The 23,313-nt window shown below is 37.0% G+C and overlaps 2 protein-coding genes across 6 annotated transcripts in view; one reads left to right on the top strand and one right to left on the bottom strand.

Moving 5' to 3' along the window:
- LOC103977117 (prolyl 4-hydroxylase 1) overlaps nt 1-9,716 on the top strand; it is a 30,860-nt gene extending 21,144 nt beyond the window's left edge. For 2 of the 5 annotated variants that reach the window (XM_018823134.2, XM_065141304.1), the window contains 9 exons: nt 338-385; nt 2,995-3,050; nt 3,637-3,711; nt 6,113-6,187; nt 7,053-7,123; nt 7,203-7,254; nt 7,340-7,429; nt 9,046-9,138; nt 9,311-9,716. In XM_018823134.2, the coding sequence (XP_018678679.2) occupies nt 338-385; nt 2,995-3,050; nt 3,637-3,711; nt 6,113-6,187; nt 7,053-7,123; nt 7,203-7,254; nt 7,340-7,429; nt 9,046-9,138; nt 9,311-9,418 (668 nt within the window). In that variant the 3' untranslated portion in view covers nt 9,419-9,716. Of the gene's footprint in view, nt 1-337; nt 386-2,994; nt 3,051-3,328; nt 3,395-3,636; nt 3,712-6,112; nt 6,188-7,052; nt 7,124-7,202; nt 7,255-7,339; nt 7,430-9,045; nt 9,139-9,310 lie in introns of all 5 variants that reach the window. The other 3 variants (XM_018823133.2, XM_065141303.1, XM_009392538.3) reach the window with 3 other exon arrangements.
- A 409-nt stretch (nt 9,717-10,125) lies between these two features.
- LOC135632657 (type II inositol polyphosphate 5-phosphatase 15-like) lies at nt 10,126-21,690 on the bottom strand. Its single transcript, XM_065141302.1, has 11 exons — nt 20,776-21,690; nt 17,263-17,515; nt 16,364-17,159; nt 15,262-15,386; nt 15,054-15,138; nt 12,967-13,132; nt 12,793-12,827; nt 12,447-12,702; nt 12,144-12,267; nt 11,692-12,052; nt 10,126-10,870 (listed from the first exon to the last, which is right to left on the bottom strand). The coding sequence occupies exons 1-11, from the start codon at nt 21,617-21,619 to the stop codon at nt 10,592-10,594; spliced, it is 3,324 nt and encodes a 1,107-aa protein (XP_064997374.1). The 5' UTR covers nt 21,620-21,690; the 3' UTR covers nt 10,126-10,591.
- Nucleotides 21,691-23,313: the final 1,623 nt, after the last annotated feature.

The raw sequence follows: 23,313 nt of genomic DNA, 5'->3' as shown, positions 1-23,313 counted from the left end.
ATCTCTGCTGAACTCTTTCCTTCTTGAACATGTTATGCTCCCATTGACATCATTCTAATTGAGTATCCCAATTGTTTTCTTTGTTACTTAACCTATCCATGTAAGTTCACTTCATGAGTATGTGTTTTCCCAACACATTTCCTAGATTATATATGTATTTCCATTACAAAATAAAATTTAGAAAAGCTGGTACTCTCATAGATGCTTAACTGGTCAAGGCAGCCTATTATGTGATTTTCAATGTGAATCATCTTTGTTTTCTTGCTAACTGGTGATGGCTGTGGTTATACAATTTTTAAGAATTGATGTATAAGTTAACAATGGATGATTCTTGCAGGCCTTCTGTTTCAGTTGGCATTTATCTGGCGGTTGGAGGAGTTTTCTGGTATCACTTCCTAATAATTCGATGAGCCTTAAATCCAATTTGTGTGTTTAGTTCTTCTAGTTCTTACACTAAATGTTTAAACAAAAAATAGGCGTCTTGAATATTGACAATCGTTAAATAGTATGATAACTTATTTTGTAATAAATACTTTACTATCCACATTAATAAATTATATACTAGTCATGCTATCCTCTTTAATAAATTATGTACAAGTCATTTCATATCTAGAGTTTACTATGTTCCTGCTGTTAAGTATTAGCTGATATTATCCATTGTCATTGTTTAGTTTTTGCACTTCTCATATTAAATTAATATTTCTTGAACTGCTCTCAACTTATTCAAGTAATCATGTCTCCATTTGGCATGAATATTAATGTTGTAGTGGCTCTTTTGTATAACATAACAAAGGTCTTCAATACCTTTATCATATCAATTATGGCAACTGGTCAGACTGTATTGGGACCGAGATACCGAGCAATGTACCAATGTATACCACTTGATATCACTAAAAGGAAAATAGTGGTATACTGAGTGTTAGTGAGGTTATTGATCCATTATCAGTTCTTAGTCAGACTAATCAATACTAAATGCCACATGCCAGTCTGACTGGTATTTTAAACAATGAACAGAACTAATATTGCATATTGCCTTATGATGATGATTTGAAACGCATCTTGTACACATCATTTATGAGATGTAGTCAAGCAACGACCATTTTTACCTTGATCATTGAAAATTTCATTGCAAGTTATAGTCATGCATAAGCTTTATAGAAAAGTGGATTTAGCCACAATTGTTCTTGTGGATGGTGTGTGTTGTTTGTACCTTGCTGTTTTTGGCTCATATTGATGTCCTCTCTCAGTTTCTTGGTTTAATATTTTTTTTAAGCTATTAGAAGTCAAATACCTGTTGGAAACTTGGTGGATTATTCTTGGGGAGGAGTTTTTTCCTATGATGAATGATGACCATTTAATTAAGAGAGAGATGGTTGTTTTGTTGAACATTGGACTCTAGTGATTGTAATCTAGGATTTTTTTTCCAACTTTTATCTTATGGTGATTTTTACATATATGTTTCTTCTAGGCAGAGTATCTTTTGTTACAAGATCTAGTCAAATTTGGGATGCTCAAAATACAATTTAGGATGTCTTACAACTCAGAACGGTACCTGAATGTAAATGAAATAACTTATATTTCCATATTCACATATGTGATTTCTTTGTTTATGACATTCTAATCTAGGAATTGCTAAATATGCATATCACTATCATTTTGTATCCTTATGTTGTTTTCATTTGCATGCTTTAGAATGTGTCTCTTATTCTACATTTAAAAATTAATATATGTTTGGTAATGATCTTATCATTGGCAACAAAGGCAAGTATATGGAAACTGGATGGCTCCATTCATTTGACATGCTTGTATTTGTTGATTTAATTATGTAATATATAAATGGTGGTAGTTGAAAATAGAGATCACATATCAAGCAAGAAGCAACAATATTGCTAATGATTATGAAATTATTAAGTAGAGTGGTCTTTTTGATGCATTATGTCATCAGTGGCCCATGCAAATTAAATGCAAAACTGTAAGGAATTGGTTTTTATAAGTTCATGAGCATCTAAATGGGACAAAATTTTGGATAGTAGGCAAAATATATCTAGAAGGTTGGTGTAGTTGAGATGAATTATTAACATATATAATATAATATGGGAAAATAAAAGAAAAAAATGTTTATAATATTTCAGAGTATCATAAGTTGATGATAGTATTAGTGTCACAGAGTTTAGACTGTTCAACTTGGGTTCCGGATCCTTGATGGGGATGTCCCAAGCTCGCAGCAATATGTGGATGATGGCTCACATATTCTGCACTCATATGCTGTTCACGAGTTTGTGAAAACTTACTGAATCTAGTGGTTGGATCTTATTTTCAAGTTGAAGCTGTCAAAAGGCTGAGATGTTATCGACCAGCAGATGCTGCACTGATTATTAGGTCCTATTTTATCAATTAGTCTCTCTCTTATCTCCATTCTTCACATTGCTTGTTGCCTTTTCTGTTGATCTCTGCCCCATTGCATGCTAGATGCCTAGATCTGGCCATGTACTTCCTCTCTGTCTACTGTCAACCTCTACCTTTTTATTTTATTGAATGACAGTGGTCTTGATTTAGCGGTTAAGAATCTAATGACAGTTGTCCATTACCTGGTACCATTATCATAATTTATGATGTACTTAAATATCATATAGTGCCAGCAATTAAGGATGGTGAATTCAAATAATTGATGCAGGACAAAGGAAACCAAACAGATCTTGTAAAAGAAGCTGGTTGGCCAACTGTTTGGAATGGTTGAGGTAGAAAGGTCTTCTGTTGTTGTTGTGCCTCTGATTTTATTTTATTGTTTCAAGTTATAATCTTTTAACATCTGGTAAAATATCCCAGCCATACTAACAGGTTATTGCCTGTACAATCTGATTTTGTTGCTTTCGTATTTGCCATGCTGTTACATAAGTAGGTCATGGTACCAATGATATGCTTCTCTGATGATTATTATGAATGTTTGTTGTCGAAAATATGCAATAAATGGTTACCTAAAGCTTTTGCTTGCAGGTACTAATAATCATTGGGAAAATGACAAAGAGTCTGCTTTGCTTCGCCTTGGATTTGTATAGTCCTGAACTCATTTGACCTTCTCACATAGTAGCTTTTCTCATGCACGATAGTTTGTATGTATTTGATCATTCACTGATGTATTATTTACAGAGTAGCATATGTAGAGTTTGAACCTTTTATCTCAATGATCTTTACATCTCAACATCATCGTTGCTCTTTCATATTACATTCTAATATCTGCTTTTCTTTTGGTAAGGAAAAAAAAGTCTATTCTCCATCCTGATGGTTAATGTTACCTTTTTATATATACTTATTCTTTTGGTTGAATTAGGTAAAACCTGAAATTCTCAGCTGGTCACCACGAATTATTCTTTTCCATAATTTCTTAAGCATGGAGGTAAGAGTATTTTCTGTTGATAATTAACCTTAACCTATTAAAATATTCTTGTCCTTTTGCTAGTGTCATTTGCTATGTTAGGATCTAGGATGTCCCTCACTTCTTTGGTGACAATGCCCATTTTAGTTAATTTTTTAAAATTTCTATATTCAATTGTATGTAGCTTTCACAGTGTTTGATAAGTACAGTTCATTAATATTTTTTTGTCATAGTAAGATTAAAAGAGTCTTCTTTCTGTGCAGGAGTGTGATTATCTTAAGTCAATTGCTAGGCCTCATCTTGAGATATCAACAGTGGTAGATCCTGAAACAGGGGAGGCAAGTTTGCTAATTCAATACTTATATTGATCATCATACTTTATTTATTTTTTTTCTCTTCATATTTAACTATACTCCTATTGGCTCCACTATTGGTAATACAGTGCAGATTATGTGGTTCATTGCATAAGCAAAGGCATATGCAATTACATGAGTACTACTTAATTCTTGGTTTTTGTAGAAGTCACCACTGAGATATTGGATCTTCATCGTTTTCTAATTAGAAATCACTTGATTGGATACAGTGCAGCTCTTAAGCACATTCTAAACATAACAACGAGAAGCTGATACCAATTGTTGAATCTCGGATTTTGATGATGAAACCAATTGATGGTGTTTATGATTTGATCTGCGTTTTTGAGTGACGCAAGATGCTTCGATCAGGATGAGACAATTAAAGCAGGTAGAATCATGTTGGGTCGGAGAAAAACATGTCAGAAGATTAGACGTCGAGCCGGAGGATCGATCGACGTATCGACAGAAGGCTTCGGGCCATGGATTGAGCATCGATTCAAGAAGAGCGGATATTGCGCCAAGGATATCGGAGTTGCGGAGGTCAACTGATCGATTGGGCAATAGGCCGTAAGAGAGGACTATGCGCCGAAGAATCGGACGAAGTCTCGATGGACCAATGATATGCCGGACAACATGATTCATCCTTAATAATAATTGTCTAGATCGAAGTGTGTTTTATGTGTGCAGGATTAACTATAATAGCAAGGCATAAAGCAAAATGAAGTCCTGGAGTCAAAAACACGATTTCGTTCGGAGTTCGAGAGTTCGTCGGAAGTCCAGACGTTCGTTGAAAGTTCTGTCGGAACTGACCGAGAAGTTTAGGAGCTTGTCAGGAGTCCACTAGAACATCGCCGAGAGATCGTCGGAAGTTCGTCGGAAGTTCGCCGGAAGCTTGCCGGAAGAAACTAGACTTACGGACTTGTTTAGCCTAGTAAATGTTTTAAAAATCGTAATTAGCACATAATTGAGATTGGAATTGGGCCAACCCAATTAGGGGCTAGTTGGGCCCAATGAAAGGCCCAAACGGTGACCCAAGAGGTGGCACCGTCGTGGCACAGTCTCCGAGACTGTGTCAGGCGGTGGTACCACCGGTCTGGATGGTGGTACCGCCCAGACACAGTCTCTGAGAGGCTATCAGGCGGTGGTACCGCCCAGTGCAGTGTCAATGTCAGACTGACACTGACGGTGGTACCGTTCAGCACAGGCGGTGGTACTGCCCGTACCCGGAATGAGACTTTTTTAGGCTCTAAGTTTGAATCAACTTGAAGCCTATAAATATCTCTCTCATCCCTGGTTAACTTACATAAACACAGAGAGTTTTAAAGTAGGAAAATGCTGTAGAAATCACTTGAGAAATCCCGCCTTTAGCTTAAATTTAAAATTCTGTTTAGAGAGGAGTATGAGTGCTTGTAAAGGTTGTCTCCTAAACCTATGAAAAGGAGAAGAGGAGTGTAAAAGGTGGTTGGTCTTCGTCTATTTAAGGAAGACCGATAGTGGATGTCGGTGGCCTCGACGGAAGAGGAATCGGCGGAGTGGATGTAGGTCACGATGACCGAACCACTATAAAAATTTGGTTTGCGTTTCGTCTTGAGCAATTTACTTTACTGCAGACCATTTTACTTACTTACTGCCTTCAATACGTTTGCGAACACGAGATTTCAAGTTATCTTTCGAGTTCAGTTTTTATCGTACGGAGAAAATTTCAGAACTGACGTGATTTTACCGCTGCACTAATTCACCCCCCCCCCCCCTCCTCTTAGTGCCAACTCATTCTTAACATCTATCTATTTCTTCTTGTACCTTATGATCAAGTTTAATTGTCTTGTATTTTGTAACTACAACCTTTTGAAGAATTGTAGCATTCTAGTTTTGCAAATTTTGTTAGTCTGTTGTTTTTTAGGTAAATGAAATTAATTCGTGTATGTAGGAGTATGTATGGTTGCACAAGGGGAAGCTTTTCTTCCCTGATAGAATTTCCTCTTTAGGCATTGACTTGAAGTATCATATATGTGGAGTGTGTGTGTGTGTGTGTGTGTGTATATATATATATATATATATATATATTGATTTGATAGTTGACGTTACAGATTATTGTTGTTGTACTGAAACCAAAGTGTTAGTTTAGTTTGGTAGTCTGCGTACCGAAATTAGATCATTCAGAACCAGCACAAGCTAGTTTTGATTTTAAGAAATCTTAGAAGGTGGACCACCATAGAAATTCATTGTATAGCATGTTTGCCTGAATAGACCAAAGTGGATATGCATTTTGTTTGTGTTTTTCCAAACATGATAAGCAAGTTCTATAACTAGGTTTATCCGCCTTCTACAAATCAATTTGACAGACTTCTTATTGCTTAATAGCATATTTTCATGATATTTTCTCCAGAGCATTAAAAGCAAAGTCCGCACAAGTTCTGGCATGTTTTTAAGCTCCAAAGACAGACAAATCCCAATAATAAAGGTTGGTTTTGGATGCTTCTTTAATTCTACTTCCATAGAGAGTTATGGAATATTAATTTTTTTAATAATATGTCTTTCTTTTCTTGGGTCTTAGAGCTAGTGACAAATATCATTTTTGGTCACTAATCACTGTTCATTATAGAGCATAGAGTTAAGTTGGTTTTTCTCTATTTTATGTTTTTATAAATAAGGCTGTTATTTTTTCAGCTGATAGCTCAAAATTACCAACCTCCCACCTTTTCTCCCAGTATCTAACATCAAGGATATGTAAGGTCATTTTAAATGGTGTTGAAGCAATCTGCTTAAGTTTCTTGGTATAATTTATAGGCACTAATGTTCACTAGGAAGCTAACTACAGAGTTTAGAACTGTGCAGGAATAGGGTTGTGCAAGTACTTGATTTGAAAACAATGTATTTTTTTCATTAAAATCTGTATAGAGGATCTTAATAAAACCTTTGATTTGATTTTAGCAAGCATCACAATTCTCATGATTGAGAGTGTTTTTTTTTCCATTAAAGATTGCTAAGAAAAATTTGTAATTCGACACGCTAATCACCATCATAATATCTGATGCTGAAACTTGTTGCAACCAAACTTTTTTACAAAATTATGCACTTTAGCCTGCTAAGAAGATGATCGCAAAAACTAATTTACATCATCAGAAACAGTATGTATCACTATATAGGAAACCATCAGAAACCAAGATTATTGCATTTTTGCCTAGCTACTTGCATTTGCATAATTGCCCAAGAAAAAGATAATATTCAGGTCCATATCTTAGTTTGCCTTGTTTGCCAATTGATTAATGTCAAATTTTTTATTTTTCATTTTCATAGTCGCTCTATTTGTTTGCCATCTGTATCAGGCTATTGAAAAACGGATTGCAGTTTTTTCTCAAATCCCCACAGAGAATGGAGAGTCTATTCAAGTACTGAGGTGGAATTTTGAAGTACTATATTTAGACTAGAACTTTAAAATTAATGTTTCTAGGAAGCTAAAACTTGCTTCTGTTTAGGTACGAAACTAACCAATATTACACTCCACATCACGATTACTTTTCAGACGCAGTAAGTTTTATCCTCCATTCACCTGCATCTTGATTCTTCTCATGCACCAGTAAGTACCTGAAATAGTTTAAAACTTTAATTGCAGTTTAACTTAAAGAATGGAGGGCAACGTGTGGCAACAATGCTCATGTACTTGAATGATGTTGATGAAGGGGGTGAAACAATTTTCCCCCAGGTTAGTTTATTCTTCATAGTACTGGTGTAGATTATTTTATTGATTAAAAATCTTCATTACAAGTCAAATCATGCTGTTCAGGAAACTACCACAAGTCTTTTTAAAATTTAGCATGATGTATCGGATAGATGAATATGGTACAGTTAGACCTTTCTATAACTATTTAATTATTACAAATGAAGTCACTCAGAAATATTTTAAGATGATACTTTGTTAGAATTTATTTGCTTAGAATGAGATTAGAGTTGCACCACATATCTTCTGTAAGTTCTTTGCTCCTCCAAAGAAAGAAAATTTTAATGGTTATTCTGTAATATTCATCAGTTGACATACTATAATCTTTCCTTTTATGCAGTTAACATGTGGTTCATTTGCATGACAGGCTTAGCAAAGAAGCAGCTTCTGAAATATAAATGAAGTTTTAGACACTGATTTTGTGCTTAGTTGCTATTTTCTGATGGTCGGTATAATGTGGGCCTAAAAACAATTGTTAGTTGCCTTAATCAAATTCCCTCTACCAAATGACCTAGATTCACATTTCCATAAGAAATTAAGGACATCCTAAAACTGGAAAGATTTAGCATGAATAGGAATCAGTGGAAGTTGCAGGATGCTCGATCCATTCTGGAATTATTTGACTAGATCATCCTTGTTCCGGCTTTTGGATATGAAAACATTCATATAACATTACAGGTCTCGGTTTGCTTGAGGACAAGGATGGTGCATATCATTTATATGTGCAAAATCGGAAGGTGGATGTGACTAGGTTTCTATATATTAACAAATATTAAAGTTAGTTATATAGCCATAAATTCTTTTATTTTCTCTTTTATTATTATTATATCTTCTTTCCCCAATATCATCCCTTGTTTGCTCCTTATTGTGTTCTTGCTCATTCGATGGTAATTTATGTAGTTAGTCCTCATGGTGCTTCTGTTATCATAATCTTTTAGTTTGCATGCATCTCCAAAAGTATATTTGGTAGTTCATCATTCATTTGCCTTTCTTTTCCTGATTTTACCCATTCAATGTTAGACTGTCACTTGGTTCTTTCAGAATCGGATTATGTATTTTTGGTACTTGTTATTATATATGAAGATGAATTCATGCTACAGATTATGCATGTCTAGCAACGTTCTAGCTCCCTCCCTGCATATTATAGTATGTACTGGCAAATATGTTGATGTCTGCTACTGTGCCAAATCATTAGATGGGGCTCCTGCAATGGAGATCCAGCAAGTTACATATGAGCCATTCAGCTTGATAATCTATCGTCAAACAATCTAAAAGCTTGATGAGCTGCAATTCCAAGTTCAAAAGCTTGAGGTGTCCATTTTTGCATTTATGCTTGATCTTTCTTTTGTTACCACCTCCTCCTGTTGGCCTGTTATCTACCTATGCTTGTTACCTCCATCTGATTACTTTGCTAGTTCTTTGGCTCCTTGCTTCACCCAAGCAATGCTGTCTAAGGTGCATGTGCTGTAAAAATCTGATTTTGTTCTCTCTCTCTCTCTCTCTCTCTCTCTCTCTCTCTCTTTGGTGAATCCATCCAGATTTGTTACCGTCTTAAAATTTTTCACGTTTACCAAAGTCTTTCGATAATTTCATGTTTTCAGGCTGGGTCCGGCGAATGCAGCTGCGGAGGGAATAAGGTGAAGGGGCTATGTATGAAACCGAGAAAAGGCAATGCAATCCTTTTCTGGAGCATGGTCTGTGATCCCATCCCATGTTACTGAGACTTTTAGGGTCTTTTGGCTATACTATGTATGATGAGAACATGAATCTCGATTGCTGTTTTATTAGTTGCTGATGAACAGAAAAGTTCACAACATTTTTTGTGCACTGTATGATTACGATGATGCTGAGAATTATTCTGTTCAGGGACTTGATGGGCAGTCGGATCCCAACAGCCTCCATGGAGCATGCCCAATCGTGAAAGGGGAGAAGTGGTCAGCCACGAAATGGCTGAGGCAGGGAGCCATCTCCTAGTAAATTTTCTTCTCTCATACATATATATATTTCAGTGTTATAGTGTCGATGATCACAAAACATGGTCTCTCTGTACTGTTTGGATGATTACAAGCTAATCATTCTCCAAATCAACAAGAACCGCAGCAGCAGCAGCAGCAGCAGCGGTGAGGGTTTTTTTTGGTTTGCTTTCATGTGCTTATATATTTCTCAACTTTTAATGTTTTTTCTTGGGATGATCAAATGTAAGTAGGGGATAAAAAAAGCTCACAGAGAATACATATATATATACATAAATGGATCGCAATGTTTTTTTATTGGTCCAAATCGTCCATTGGTACACGGAGCAGCCCAAACCGGATGACTTCGTTGCATGCTCGTCGCCCGCAATTGGTAGTATGCCTCCTCTTCCTCCTTTTGAACTTGTTGCATTTGACTTCGTTGATTCATGCATGATTCTGAAGTAAATATAAAGCAGAGAAGTACGATTTAGTTGAACCAAAGATTTTGAAATAAATGCCACAATACTGATTGGAGATGAAAACCGTTAGGTATCAGATCCATCACTGTACACATAACCAGTAGCGTCTGCGTCAGCCTCGAGCTAAAAGAAAGGGACGTTTGAGGCTCTGTACAATCATGCCGCAAGTTATGCTTACAAGCATTAAATGTTGTTGTTGAGCTCAATTTTAACAAGAACACAATTTTAAAATGCGACGAGAAAACACTTTCAACCACAAATATGGCAACCACTTAAAATTACCAGATGAGTGCGGGGGTACAATCTCATCTCGCCGAGAAATCGTTGGCTGACAATTAGATTTAAGTTCACATCGCACCAAGTTTCAGGAACAAGCCACAAATCACTCTCTCTCCTGCCTTGTCATGGAACAGAAGCTAAAAAACACAAGTCCAAAAGGTGTAACCTCTATCGATGACTATTGTCACCGAGATCTCCCAAAGCACCATCTGACGATGATGAGCAGAACAAATAGCTAGCTGGGTAATTCTTCTTCCGCCGCTAGGAACAGAAAATTTTGTGAAGGATATGATGTTTTTCTCTTTTTTTTTTATACATGTATTTATGAACAAATATTGAGGGGCCTCCAGGTGTGTTGGCGGTTGGTTTGGACCAAGAACATGGGCTTCGAATATGTAGTGATGATCTTAATGTTCCAAACATCCGTCCGGTCTTCAAATAAGATTAGGTGGAGACCATCTGGAGACACCTCTAGATTCCACATACCGATTATTGGATGAGCAGTGAGACACATGGATCTCGTAACTTTTACAATCGGTTGGATAGTTGCCTGTGATTCTTACTTTCAGTACTGCAACTTTGTCACTGGAATCGTTGTTTTGTTGTGTTTTGTGACTTCTGCCAGTGAATTCATCAACAGTATCAATATTTTGATGCCACATAGACACTTGTACAGTTTTGCCAGGCTTGATTATCCCTGTCCTGGGTGTGACCTACAGAAAACATTAAAGAATAAACACCACATCATAATAATACAAACCTCAATCAACTACAAGAACGAACGAAGAGTTAGTTCAAAGGCCACCATCAACATATTCATCATCATCCATAAATCCTTTCAAATAAACTACGGTAAATGATTCAGATCTTGTTTAGTGTCACTTTTAATCTCACAGATAATTGCATTGCTACTCCCATAAATCCTTTCAAATAAACCTTTGCCCTCACTTAGCTGGCATTGCAGACTTGCAGTTAACTTTGGTTAAGTTACCTTTGGGTACTAAATGACCGAACTGCTCTCGTTGAGGCCAACTGTTAACTACTAAGGACAACATCCTAACAAAATAAGAATTACATCATTTAATTCAGGCTGGGTAATTCAGATAGAGGGCAAAATGTCCAATGCCATACTGCAAGATCAATAGCCCAGTGATGGGATCCGACCTCAAGGGCATCTATGATGATCTACAATTTAATACTTCATCTTTTTATGTCTAATAAGAAACTTGAAGAGGGTACTTAAATCTCTTTGGTGCTCAAAATTCTTTTGAACATAAATGACAAAATGTAAGCAAAAGTGCCAAATGGTATATGCCATGCAAATATGTATAATGTGTTGCTCCTTGATGCATCTGTACTTCTCTGAAAACATTCTTGCATCTTCCCGCTTCTTTCAAATTTCAAATTATTCACATTCTATCAATATGCTAACGTCTGTTAAGTCCATGTTAACAACAATGACCGGAAACACATATGTAATAGAGGACTACAAACTCAGAAATGAACTTTAAGGTCGGAGCACAAGGTAACTAACCTCTAGCCAATTAGGAAAGCCAAAGGGATCTCTTGAACTATGCTCAGATGCTTGTTCACTCTCCTTGACAGCGGACTGACTTCCGCAAAAGAATTGAAAGACAGCTCCATCTCTTCTGCATTTATTAGTTATTCTCAGGACAGTGATGTCATTGCCTTGCAGGGTTATGTTGTTGCTGCTAAAAGTAGTTTCTGGAACATTGCCAAAATCGTCTATCAACCTCCTTACTTTTTCATTGGAAAAAACTATTTCTCCAAACTCTTGCCTCCTAGTCAATTCATCTACATGTGCAATATCAACATTGAATATGCACTTGACAGGTTTGTGATCACTTCCTGTCACATCCATGCAAGAATCATACCTGATGAAGTGGAGGTGTTTAAGTCATGAAGCTGTGATATTAACTTAATGCACAAAACTTATTCTAGAGATATTTTAGGAAAACAACTTACATACAAATAGAAGAAACCACAGGGCAAGCTAATGAACATTCAGTTCTTGAATCACAACAGCTGTCACGATACAATATCCTGTCGCACCAAGCAGGAATACGCTTCTTTTCACTGGAATCATATCCTACAAAAGATTGACTAATTTTAGCTTCAGCATCAATGCTATATGAGGGACAAAAAGATCTCGCAGCAGTTTTCCAGTGAACTCATTGAACTTCTGGTTAGGATTTTCTTCCTGCATAAGTTGCAATTACCTGTATATTGGGCCTAAAATTTTACCACATGATAATTTGGCAGTCATACCTGAAAGGCCTGTTAGGTGTTTTTCAAATTTATATGTTGGAGGGAACTTGATGACTCCTTCCCGAAATCCTTGAAACACTCTTCCTGCCTTCATTTCAGCTCGAAGCTGATCCTTTTCTGTAAGCAATTCCAAGCGTCTTTGAGAGATGAAGTATCTTGCTTCTTCATATGTGATGCCTTGAAGCCTATAGTTGAGATCACCAAGAAATACAACCATATCCACTTCTGATAACTCAGGTGTTCTATCGATATTGGCCTGCAATACCAAGGTTATGACTTCTCTATGATATTAACACCAGAATCTAAATTGAAAATAGAAGTATATGACAAATATGCCATTACATACATTTCCTCCACGATGCGGATAAACAGAAGAACCAGCTGTATGGAAAAGATTAAACATTAGAGTTAGTTGTAGCAAGCGATAACATTCAGCTACAACTGCCGCTGCTCAGACAAACTATTGTAGACCCGCCAATAAGCAAGAACAAGCATGATATGACAAGCATTGATACAAAACCTGCAGCAGTATTATGTCCATTTGAAGATGGGCTGAAAGTCATAGTCCAGAAGATGTGGTCAAAATCAGCATTCCGCCGATTCAGTGCTTCCAAATGTGCAGCGAAATGACAGTTAATAAAGCATATTTTCCGATCGTAGATTCTCATCCTCAAAGCTACAGCTCCCTGTCAGCAATTTTTAACACGTTAGTTATACCAGCCTATAACCTAAAGCTTGAGATATAGAAAAGGATTATTGTTGAAGAGACTAGAAAATACAAGTAAAGCTTTAGATCACAAAGGACAGTATTTGAAAGACAATGATCAAAAGATTTTAGAAGTACTTTAAAAAAATTAGTCTATAACATGCCACAATCTCTGTAAAAAAATATATCAATTCATTCAAAGGCAAAGCCTCTTTAACTCAAAAAAGAATGACCATAACAAAGAAAAAAATTTACTGCCAAAACAGAATTACAACGTATAGAGATTACACACCATACATTAGGAAAATTAAGTCCATATGAATTATTGTGTTAAAAAGAGAAAATAAGGTAAAGTAAAGAACAAACTGCACATTCTTACTGTTATTTGTGCTATAAACATCTCAAAGTTGTTGGTTAAAAAAACCAGAAGATTAGATGGTACATTAAATAGTTTCATGAGAAAAAAGGAGTTCCCATTCCAGTAAATGTGACACCATAGAAAAAACGGCATCCAATCTGCTTAAGTTCTACAAGAGGTTCCAATAATCTGTGATTCATCACTTGGACAATTTATCCAAATGATGGATGGTGCCCGGGTTTATATGAAAATAATGAATCGAACTTTTTGTTTCTGTTTTTATTTGAAATGTGTTTTATGTTTTCCACCCTTTTGACTTGTTTACTTTGCAATAAATGAAATGTTAATGATCCTTGCTCCTTACAATCTTGAGGATTCCATTTTAAAGTCATCCTGGTAAAAGATGGGAAAGACAAGTCATTGATAATTTTAGTCTTCTGTTTACCAAACCTACCAACTCTGGTATCGTTCCTACCCCTTCCAGAAAAGGAATAAGAGGTCACATGCATAAAAAATGAAAAACTTCTATCATGCCAATAGAGAAACAAATAATGAACCTGATGCAACGCAAAACTGACTTCAATAACCTAACTAAAATAATGGTAACGTTGGTACAGACAGCATCAAACAAAACCTTATCTGCTGTGCTTTGACGAGTCCAACCTTATCACTATCAACAGACATCAGGATTTAAGTAATTATTACAACCTAGATTACTTTCTGCAAAAGCATATGCATCAGATAGCTGCTTGATGTTGTGTCATCTTTGGTTCTCATAAATTTCCTTTATCCAGATTTACATGCACTGATGACAGTTGCTTCAATATATCATAAAATATAAGTAATTAAATAAGTATTTGTTTATTATCCTTTAGGGTTTTTGGACAAATTGAATATACTGGCTTCCAACACACAATAGCAGTGTATGAACATTAAAATCAAAATTCAGATTGGGATCAGCCACTAAAGAAAACTCAGGGAACAGAATTCTTTTTTTATTTGTCTCAGCTTGGCAATAGCAAAAGTAAACATCTAGCACTTCCAGAATGTCTAAATGCAGTATGATTGTTAGCAAGCATTCAAATCTTGATCTGATATCAATTTCAATAACCTAACAGACTGGTATAGTACTGCCATACCAAGTAAACTGACTTGTACTGCCTGACATTATTGAATAAGATTTGTATCACTCTATCATTTAATATTTGATACAAATTAAAATAAATGATATTGTACCAATATCAAGCTGTATGTTCTGATATTGGTACGTGCTTAGACCAGTAACCATACTGACTGGTATGGTAGAGATCTAAAACCTTGATTGTTAGATACCTCATTCTTCCTTTTCGAAAATTTGGGAGCATCAGGTATTGTTATGAATTATTCGTTCAGAATGAATTATTCGTTTTAGAAAAGGTTTTTTTCATTACACTTGACAATAATTTTCTTATATACTATCAATTTTGATTCAACAACTTCTTTCCAAATAAAGCAGAAGATTTTATAATTTCATTACAAGAAATGATCTTTCTCAAGAAAGTACCTTGTTTCCAATTGCATGCCCAAAGCCACATGGTACAGCTGCTGCATCAACATCACCAATGAATGCCCTAAGACTCTTCCTAGCCCTGAGAAAAAGATGTATAATATTGTGATCTACAAAATAAACATAGCCTCTGTCTGGGATTTACTTGCAACCAAGAAAATAAAAAAAAGGAAAAACTTAAACTGCTCAGCTGAAAGGAAATTACCATATAGCAATGAGTAACCCAGCAAGTTGTCTGGAACCAATGCGCTCAAAAAGAGTTCCTTCAACCAGGACCTTTCCAATGGCATCCAGCCACCAATGCCCATTAGCACTACCCTCAAGCCCTACCTAAAGTCAGTATGCTCACATTGAGATATTATTTCACATGATTAACATGCTGCACTCAACTAGCTACATGAAAATTAAAAACTAAGATATGCTTGTTCATACAAAATTCAAGACAAGTAATTCACTTTTAGAAGGATCCCAAACATATCTTTGCCAATCATATCTTTGCAAACCATATTTAGTATTGCCATGAATTAGTACACAACAATGCACCAAAATAGTGCAAGAAACAATATATCACAATTTATTTTAAAGAAGTAAAAAAACTAACTATGCAAACTGAGGGGAATGATGCAATCGTCAAATGTTTTAACAGGTAGGCTGGCAACAGAACCCAGTAATAAACTGCATATATTCAGCTAACATTGGAGTCCTCCTGTGTCCCTCTTACCTCTGATGTGGCAATGGCATGAACCATTGGAGCTAGAAAAGAGCAAGCCATCGTCATATAAAATCATCAATACAACTTTATTTGATATGTTCTAAGCCTTTAGTGCATGCATTCAATACAGTTAACAGATTGGAGCATGGATAAAAGAGAAACAGCTCTCAACTTAGTAGCACTTCATTAGAATCTTTTGTTGTTAAAAATGGAATGCACCTCAAACATAATTTGTTAGGTGAAATTTGCTAAAATTATCAAAAGAATGATATAACAAATGATGAAAATATCAAGAATCCTAAAATCAACAACACTGTGAAAAACAATTCAGCATATAGAGAAGTTTACTTCTCTAAGAGAGGGCTTAAAGCTCAGGGTGAAGAGTTGATATAACCTCAAAGAACAGGGGTGAAGAGACATGAATGACACATGAGAATGAAGAGAAAGGCGCTAGAGAGATTTACCATTGGCTAGGTACTATTGAGAATAAAAGCCCAACAGTTGACAATCAGTATATTACCAAGGCTTTTGTATCTATTATAAAATCAGAAAACTCAGTGGACTATCAATAAATGATTGACAGTTTCACTCTTACAGTTTCTTTTGCCGCAGCCATCGCAAGAAACCCAGCACCCATTTCCACCTCCTGCAACCCAACAACAATGAGTCCAACTTCTGGTGTTGCACTACCAAGCCAACTCATAAGTGAATCATTATATGCTCTTTCTTGTCCAACATTCCAACTACCAGCCAAAATTCTAAGGTTTGCTAGTCTCGTATATGATGCATTATTATTAGTTAGCTCCAATTGCAGTACACTGTCAAGAGGTCCTGGAGATGTCACATACCATCCACGAATGCCACCATGATTAGCCAATGTAAAGATATAAGGACCCACAACGGCCATGTTTATTATTGGGCTACTATGAGCAATCCATCCTCCAAGCAATTTTCCCTCGAGATTCATCACCTGCATCATGCCATCCATATAGCCAACCCACAATCTTGTTCCAAAGGTACAAAGACACTGAATGGAAGATGAATGATGTTGAACTTCACGTAATCGATGGCCATATCCATCCCACTGAATGAGTAGACCATTTGCACATCCAGTCCAGATCATTCCATCCACAGATATTGTTAATGCTTCCATTCTGCGACAATCATCACCAAATGCCCCCTTGACTGCAGCTTTCTTAACAGCATCAGCAGCTTCCAAAAGTGCATGTCGTGAACGCTGGAGGAAGCTAATAGCCTTTTTTGAGGTAGACAAAAAGTTCATCTTGGCATCACCCTCTTCATGCGAATCTTGGACTTGGAATGTGTCAAACCTAGTCTCAACCTGACCATCTATGTTGAAGACTTTCAGAAGTTCCTTTGTATGTGAATCCCTGCAAAGTCAAACAAGAGAATAATTGCAGGATTAAGAGCACCATTCGTGAACTAACTCCTATTTTGGGTTTCTAATTGCAAGAAATTCTATTAAAGTTATACCAAAGTGCAAATAAAAGGCAGCTCGAGCTCCAAACTTTTGAAGAGAAATTATCAGACAGTAAATATCTGATATCTGCAGTAGGCAAGGAACACACTCCTCCAACAGTTACCAGGCTTCGGAGATCAACAGAAGATCTTTCAATTAAAATAGAAGCCATATGTCTTTCATCCTTCCTAAGAGTGAAACATTTATAGATGGCTTTACAAGACCAGGCTTTTATCACTCCACCTTCAGTGCCAGACCAAAGTTCACCTAGATTTCATCAAAAGTTAGAGCAACAGCATCAGATTAGTCCCTGTCCAACTGAACCATTCACCAATGATGAATTGTTGGATCACATAAACCAAAAACAGAACTGGAGGAGACAATGATACACCTAACAAGAGCATATCCAATTAGTAGCTAAATTAAGGAACTTTACAAAGCATAATGGACTATCATATCTACATTTGTACCAATGGTATTCACTACTAAAACATGTTACATGTACAATAAGATACATGTGTGAACTGCAGTAAAGAAAAAGTACTAGTTTATAAAAGATGCTCCATGCTTACAGTCTAAGAAAGAAGCTATATGCCCTGACATACCAGAGGAAGTAATGCATAGATTCTTATTTATTATGGACTTGGATATGTTTGACATCCTAGCTCTACCAGTAACTTACTTTTTGGTCTATTTCAGGCAAAAAAAACAGAAATGCAAGAGACCAACAATGACAACTAGAAACAAATAAATGGACACTGAGTTCATGCTTTATGAGATAGTAAAAATGAAGGGCATATAGATTAATTTGGCCAGAAAATTACAGATATCTAAATGGAAAATCAGTTTACAAACATAAAAAAAGAAAAGCTAAAGAGGAATGTACTATATTGATTAGTGATTTATGAATATAAGTAGAAGGCATCTAATTTAATGTCTCATGTGTGATAGATAAGTTATTTGCCTCATTTATGCAATTTAAACCTTGATCCTTCTAACACTACTTTGCTTGGTTATATGGTTCAATCAATGCGCATTGGTTGCTATAATGCAAAATAAGTTACACTGCAAAATATGGCAGAGAATTACAACCTACATGTTCAGAAATTTTAAATTTTGATTCAATCTTTGCTGCATAGCTTTCAAGTTTCAAACAGATATTACTGGAAGTCTTAACTGTGAAAATAAATTTTCTTCCTGAAGAAAAGCCAATGTTTTCTACCAAACAGTATGTGAACACTTAATCTAGTATCTTTGAATTCAATAACTTATAATGTTAGCTGAAGATTTTAAAAAGAAGATTGAATACAAAAAAATCAACTTTTAAAATGTCAATTGATAGTTTAGCAATCAACTATCTAAAACCTCTGCTAGTTATTTCAAATTGAATCAGAGAGCTAAGTGCCATAGAAGTTACAGTTCCTTCTTCACATCCCATGGATATGGAAGCAGCAATAACATTCAATACGATAAATTAACCAAATATAGAATCGCTTCTAACTAAAATTTTCCCTGACATCAGGATCCAACTACAACATCATGTAATCTAGCGAATTATAACAAAATTCTCCTTTTGGCACCACAACTGAGTCAAACTATATATTCATCATACTCATCTAACGACCCAATGTTTCTTCCAGTAAGAAACCAAAACTATTATTTGACAATTCATTTTAAATAGAGTGCCTCATTCTTAAGTATTTGAAGCAAGTAACACTACTACTTCAATTCAAATGTATAAAAGAAACGAATAGCTTTGACAATAAATTGTAATAGAAGTACATTCCAAAAAATAAAAATAAAAAGACAATATATGTTTCAATTTCAGCCCTCGTTGCATTAGTAATAGTATGGTCTAAGATGGCCCTAGTCAATTGTCAAATGCCAAGCATGTGCTACTTCACAACTTCATGTTTTGTTTATGATAGTCACTTGTTGTGTCATGCGATCTAACTGTATAAGTATGTGATTTCATGGCCTCATGCCTCGTGCTTGTAGATACTTCTCTGTTAAAATTATTTAATTTGACATCTATGTCTTTTCTTTGTTATATTCAGTAAAACTTCATCACAAGTTCCATCAGCACAAACTTAGACCTTCAACATTGATTTCCTTGCCTTTCAATATGAAGAACAACCTTTCACCAGTCTCTTCCCCTTAAAATCTATAGCTAAATGCCGATAGCATCTCGGCTAATTTCCAGTTACACTGACCTTTTGACATTGCAACTAACATGACTCACTTAGTATATGATTTCTTTGTCTTGTAATTCTTGGTTTTATGCACCTCACCTTACCACTATAACATCATAAAATCTTATTATTTTCCTAATTCTTTTAAGCCTAGAAGGCATCAATCACATAATACATCAAAGATCTAGCAACCGAATGGCAGTAGCAATACAAATAACAACCACAATTTCTAATGCCAACCAAATTTCTATTTCCCATGTTGTACCAATCCAAGTGTTTATCAACAGGCATAACAGGGGTACCAATGAGTCTTAATACAGTATTCTACATCTTGTGTGTACTAACTGAAATTGATATGTTTTGATTGGCACATTTAAGATATATCAAGGTTTTTTTCCTTATTTTTTTCTCCAACACTAATCACTACAATAAATGAAATGCAATGAGTTTAATAGCAGCTATGAGCCTCATCCATAGCTAACCTCACCTTTGGTGGTAACCTGCCATCATTCTATCACAATTAGGCCTCATGGGAGGAGCCACTGAAATAAGATCAGTGGTGGTGTAAAGCATCATCCACTTATCAAAGAATAATATTCAAGTCCATCACTAAAAGGAAATTTCTGTGAGACAATAGGAAACAGAGTCAGGAGCGATGTCAAAATAAAGACCTCCGTGGCTAAAGAGGAACAATGGAGAAGTGGTTTCTAATGGTTACACTGGGTCATAAACATTACATACAATTCAGTTACCAAGATAAATTTCCATGATAGATATTATATGCTGAATTGTTGATAACACTTTTTTGATTAATAAGAGCCTAGCTGGGATTGTTCTAGTGGCAGACATCGGAACTAAAAGTTCTATACTAAGTAGGACAATAACTAAATATATAAATGAACATTAGCATAAATCATATTATTTCATGAACATTATCAAAATTGAGCATCACAACAAGTGAACCAGAATTGGAGAGAGGTCAAAGCACTGACCACTCCACTACAGGCATGCCCTCAAAGAGTTAAGCAAGTTACTATGGTCACTCCAATAGGAGGCATTCATCAGTTACACTGACAAAAAGATGAATGGCCGCATTGACCACTCCACCATCGACTTCTTAGATATGACTAGCTCACCAAAAGGGAACTAAAACTGTAAAGACATTTGGATTACCACTCGGATACCTTTGTCACAAAATAAAAACAATAAAGATGCAAATCAGTGAATGAAAAGCCAGTCCTAGTTATTCTTGATTCTTGGTGGAAAGAGAGGTTAATGCACGTCAGCAATAAAAAAAGGGAACAAGAAAGATGAAGGTTTGTGAATGACGGTCACCATGTGAAGTTATGGCCATCGAGAGAACAGGTGATCGATGTGCCTGCCACGAGAGGCATTCTGCAAGATTTCCTCTCTCTGGTGCCGAATTATTTGACTCAGGCTGCTCCACTCTCCAAATCCGAATCCTCCCATCCTTGTGACCACTCCACACAAACCCACGATCCGAATCAACCACCAAGCAGATCGTCGGGTATGTAAAAGATGACTCCCTGAACGGCGCGCTCTCCTCATCTCCCCTTCCTGGCTTCCACGAAGCAAAACCACCGCGTCCAAACCCCTCAAACACATCGGAAAGGTTCCAGACCCGAACGCCATTCTCCGTTCCCGCCCAGATCTGCGACGTGGATCCGGCGATCGTCCGGATGAAGCACCCAACCTGAGTCTCCCGGAGGGGGTGGGGCCTCAATTCGATCGATGGTGGCGTCCCCGGGTGAACGGGGGCCCGGGTAGGGGGTCGAAATATGCCATGTCGGACGGCCATGCCGGTGAATTCAGAGAGGGAGCCAGAGAGACGGGGAGCCGAAGGAGGTGGGCCATGGGCGCCACTGTCGGACAGGGGCGGGATAGGAGGAGGGAGGTTGGGCTGGGGGAAGGCATAGGAACGACTGGTCGCGGCGGCGGTGGGAGGGGGGTTGTCGAGGCTGAGGCGGCGGAAGGAGATCGGGTCTGCGGCGACGGCGGGGGTGCCGGGAGACTCGTAGCCGAGGGCAGTTTGACCATCGTGAGGTTGAGGTTGCGACGGAGGTTTTGTGGTGGCGGCGGCGGTGGCAGCAACGGCGGCGAAGGAATTGGTGATGAAACTCCAGTCTTCCTCGTCACCTTCGGCCGATCCGTGATCCATTGGTGGTGGTCGTTAGAGAAGGGGCAGGCCTGAGAGGGCGGAGGTCGATGTCACCTGGTGACCGGTCCAATGGCTTCTCGGAAGCCGTTTGGAACCGAGGAATAGCTCACGAGCAATCTTGGGCCCAATCCAGGCTCAATATTGGGCCGACGTGGGCTTCAAATTGAAGATACCAGTATTTAAATGTTGGTGATGATGATGATTATTATTATTAGTATTTAAAAGATATATACATAAGACTTAACATGATATTAGATTCAAATACATGATATAAATCAAACTGAAAGGATCATTTACAATATTTAAACTCTTGATCCGCTTTAATAACATAGAAAATATTTTAATTAAGTTATTAAGGAAAATTATATTATTAAAACAACCTATTAATTTGAACATTTATCCCTAATATTTTTACTAAATGATTTTTTTATCATACTTAAAAATTGAAGGTTTTAAACTATATCTAAATGTTGGTGTTATGGGAAGAATTTATTGATGTCTTAATAAACTTGGTATGGTCTAGACTCGTGTGTGTAAGGTTATTCAAAATATATCGATGTGAAAATATTGAGTTCCTGAAATGTCATATGTATGAAGACCAAGGTCGAGAGAGGTTTCTCGACTCAATCCCCTAATGCCTAAGTTAGTAACCCGATGTAGGTATGTATGGTCGCGAGTAGTGAAAAATGATCTCCCTTCCATTACACTAAAAATGAGCTTTTATATCTGGTTATAAAAAGATAGAATATTCTATAAGGAGGCAACCCTCAACCACCTCTAATAATCTTGGTCTTTTCTCTATATGGGCGACAAGGAGGTAACAACCTACAATTGCTTGCCTTCGACCCTTGCCCATGTGAGCAGATCGATGGGGAGTAGCCTCTGTCTCCTTTTTCTAGCCTAGACGCCATGGAGGCCATATGTCGGATGATAATTAGTCGGTGATATTCTCTCTATCATTTTTCTTTTTTTGAAGGTAAACTTGAAGAATTTTTTTCAAAAATATCTCGAAGTGCAACTATCAGCTTATCTAATATGTGCGTCATATAAAGGTGAGGGGAATGAGCCGTTGAGATGCTTGTTTCAAGTAATAGAGGATATGATCAGCCTGCATGATCGGTTGATAGACCAACTTCAAGCAAAGAAAGTTTCCCTTCAATCGACTTATTTGTAGGAGTTGAGGCATGCGCGTATGTTGCCTGTCACCAAAGTGGGTTATGGGAAGAGTCACAATGGGCTCCTTTTTTGTAAGATGATAATGATAATGCCTAAACCATTGTAGTATAACTTGGTGGGGGGGCAGATTATGTTGGATAATAGACTATCTCGGTTGATTTGTCGGCCCCTCTGCTTTAAAATGTAGGGTGGAAAACCAAGGGGCCCACGTCAAGCCTTGGGAACTCTTGGGCATGGAGGAACTCGAGGAGAACAGTATCATACTACTCATCACAATGGAGCATGATGCCTTAGATAAAGATCTCCAACATTGGCTCGATGGGAGGAGCAAGCTCCTATTGTTCTTCTGCTTGTTTACCAAGACGGGCTGTGGGAGGAGCCGAGGTGGGTTCCTCCTCTGCTTATTGTCGAGAGACCAATGTTGGGCAATAGGTCCATAATAGGAATGCTGCGAAGCCCTCTATCACCAATCAGCCCCTCTTCTTCTGCTCGCCATCAAGGTAGGCTATAAGAGGAAC

Source organism: Musa acuminata, chromosome BXJ3-3 (genome assembly GCF_036884655.1).
Source record: "Musa acuminata AAA Group cultivar baxijiao chromosome BXJ3-3, Cavendish_Baxijiao_AAA, whole genome shotgun sequence".
NCBI classification, from domain to species: domain Eukaryota; kingdom Viridiplantae; phylum Streptophyta; class Magnoliopsida; order Zingiberales; family Musaceae; genus Musa; species Musa acuminata.
The sequence above is the reverse complement of the archived record's forward strand: the minus strand, read 5'-3'. Positions and strand labels throughout refer to the sequence as shown.

What these genes read in the sequence shown, in the direction of transcription:
- LOC135632657 (XM_065141302.1), bottom strand. Translation starts at nt 21,619, where the DNA reads ATGGATCACGGATCGGCCGAAGGTGACGAGGAAGACTGGAGTTTCATC. An exon ending in GATGGCCATAACTTCACATG is followed by an intron (nt 17,516 to 20,775) that starts GTGACCGTCATT and finishes GATGAAATCTAG; the next exon opens with GTGAACTTTGGTCTGGCACT. An exon ending in TGGACATAATACTGCTGCAG is followed by an intron (nt 12,828 to 12,966) that starts GTTTTGTATCAA and finishes TTTTCCATACAG; the next exon opens with CTGGTTCTTCTGTTTATCCG.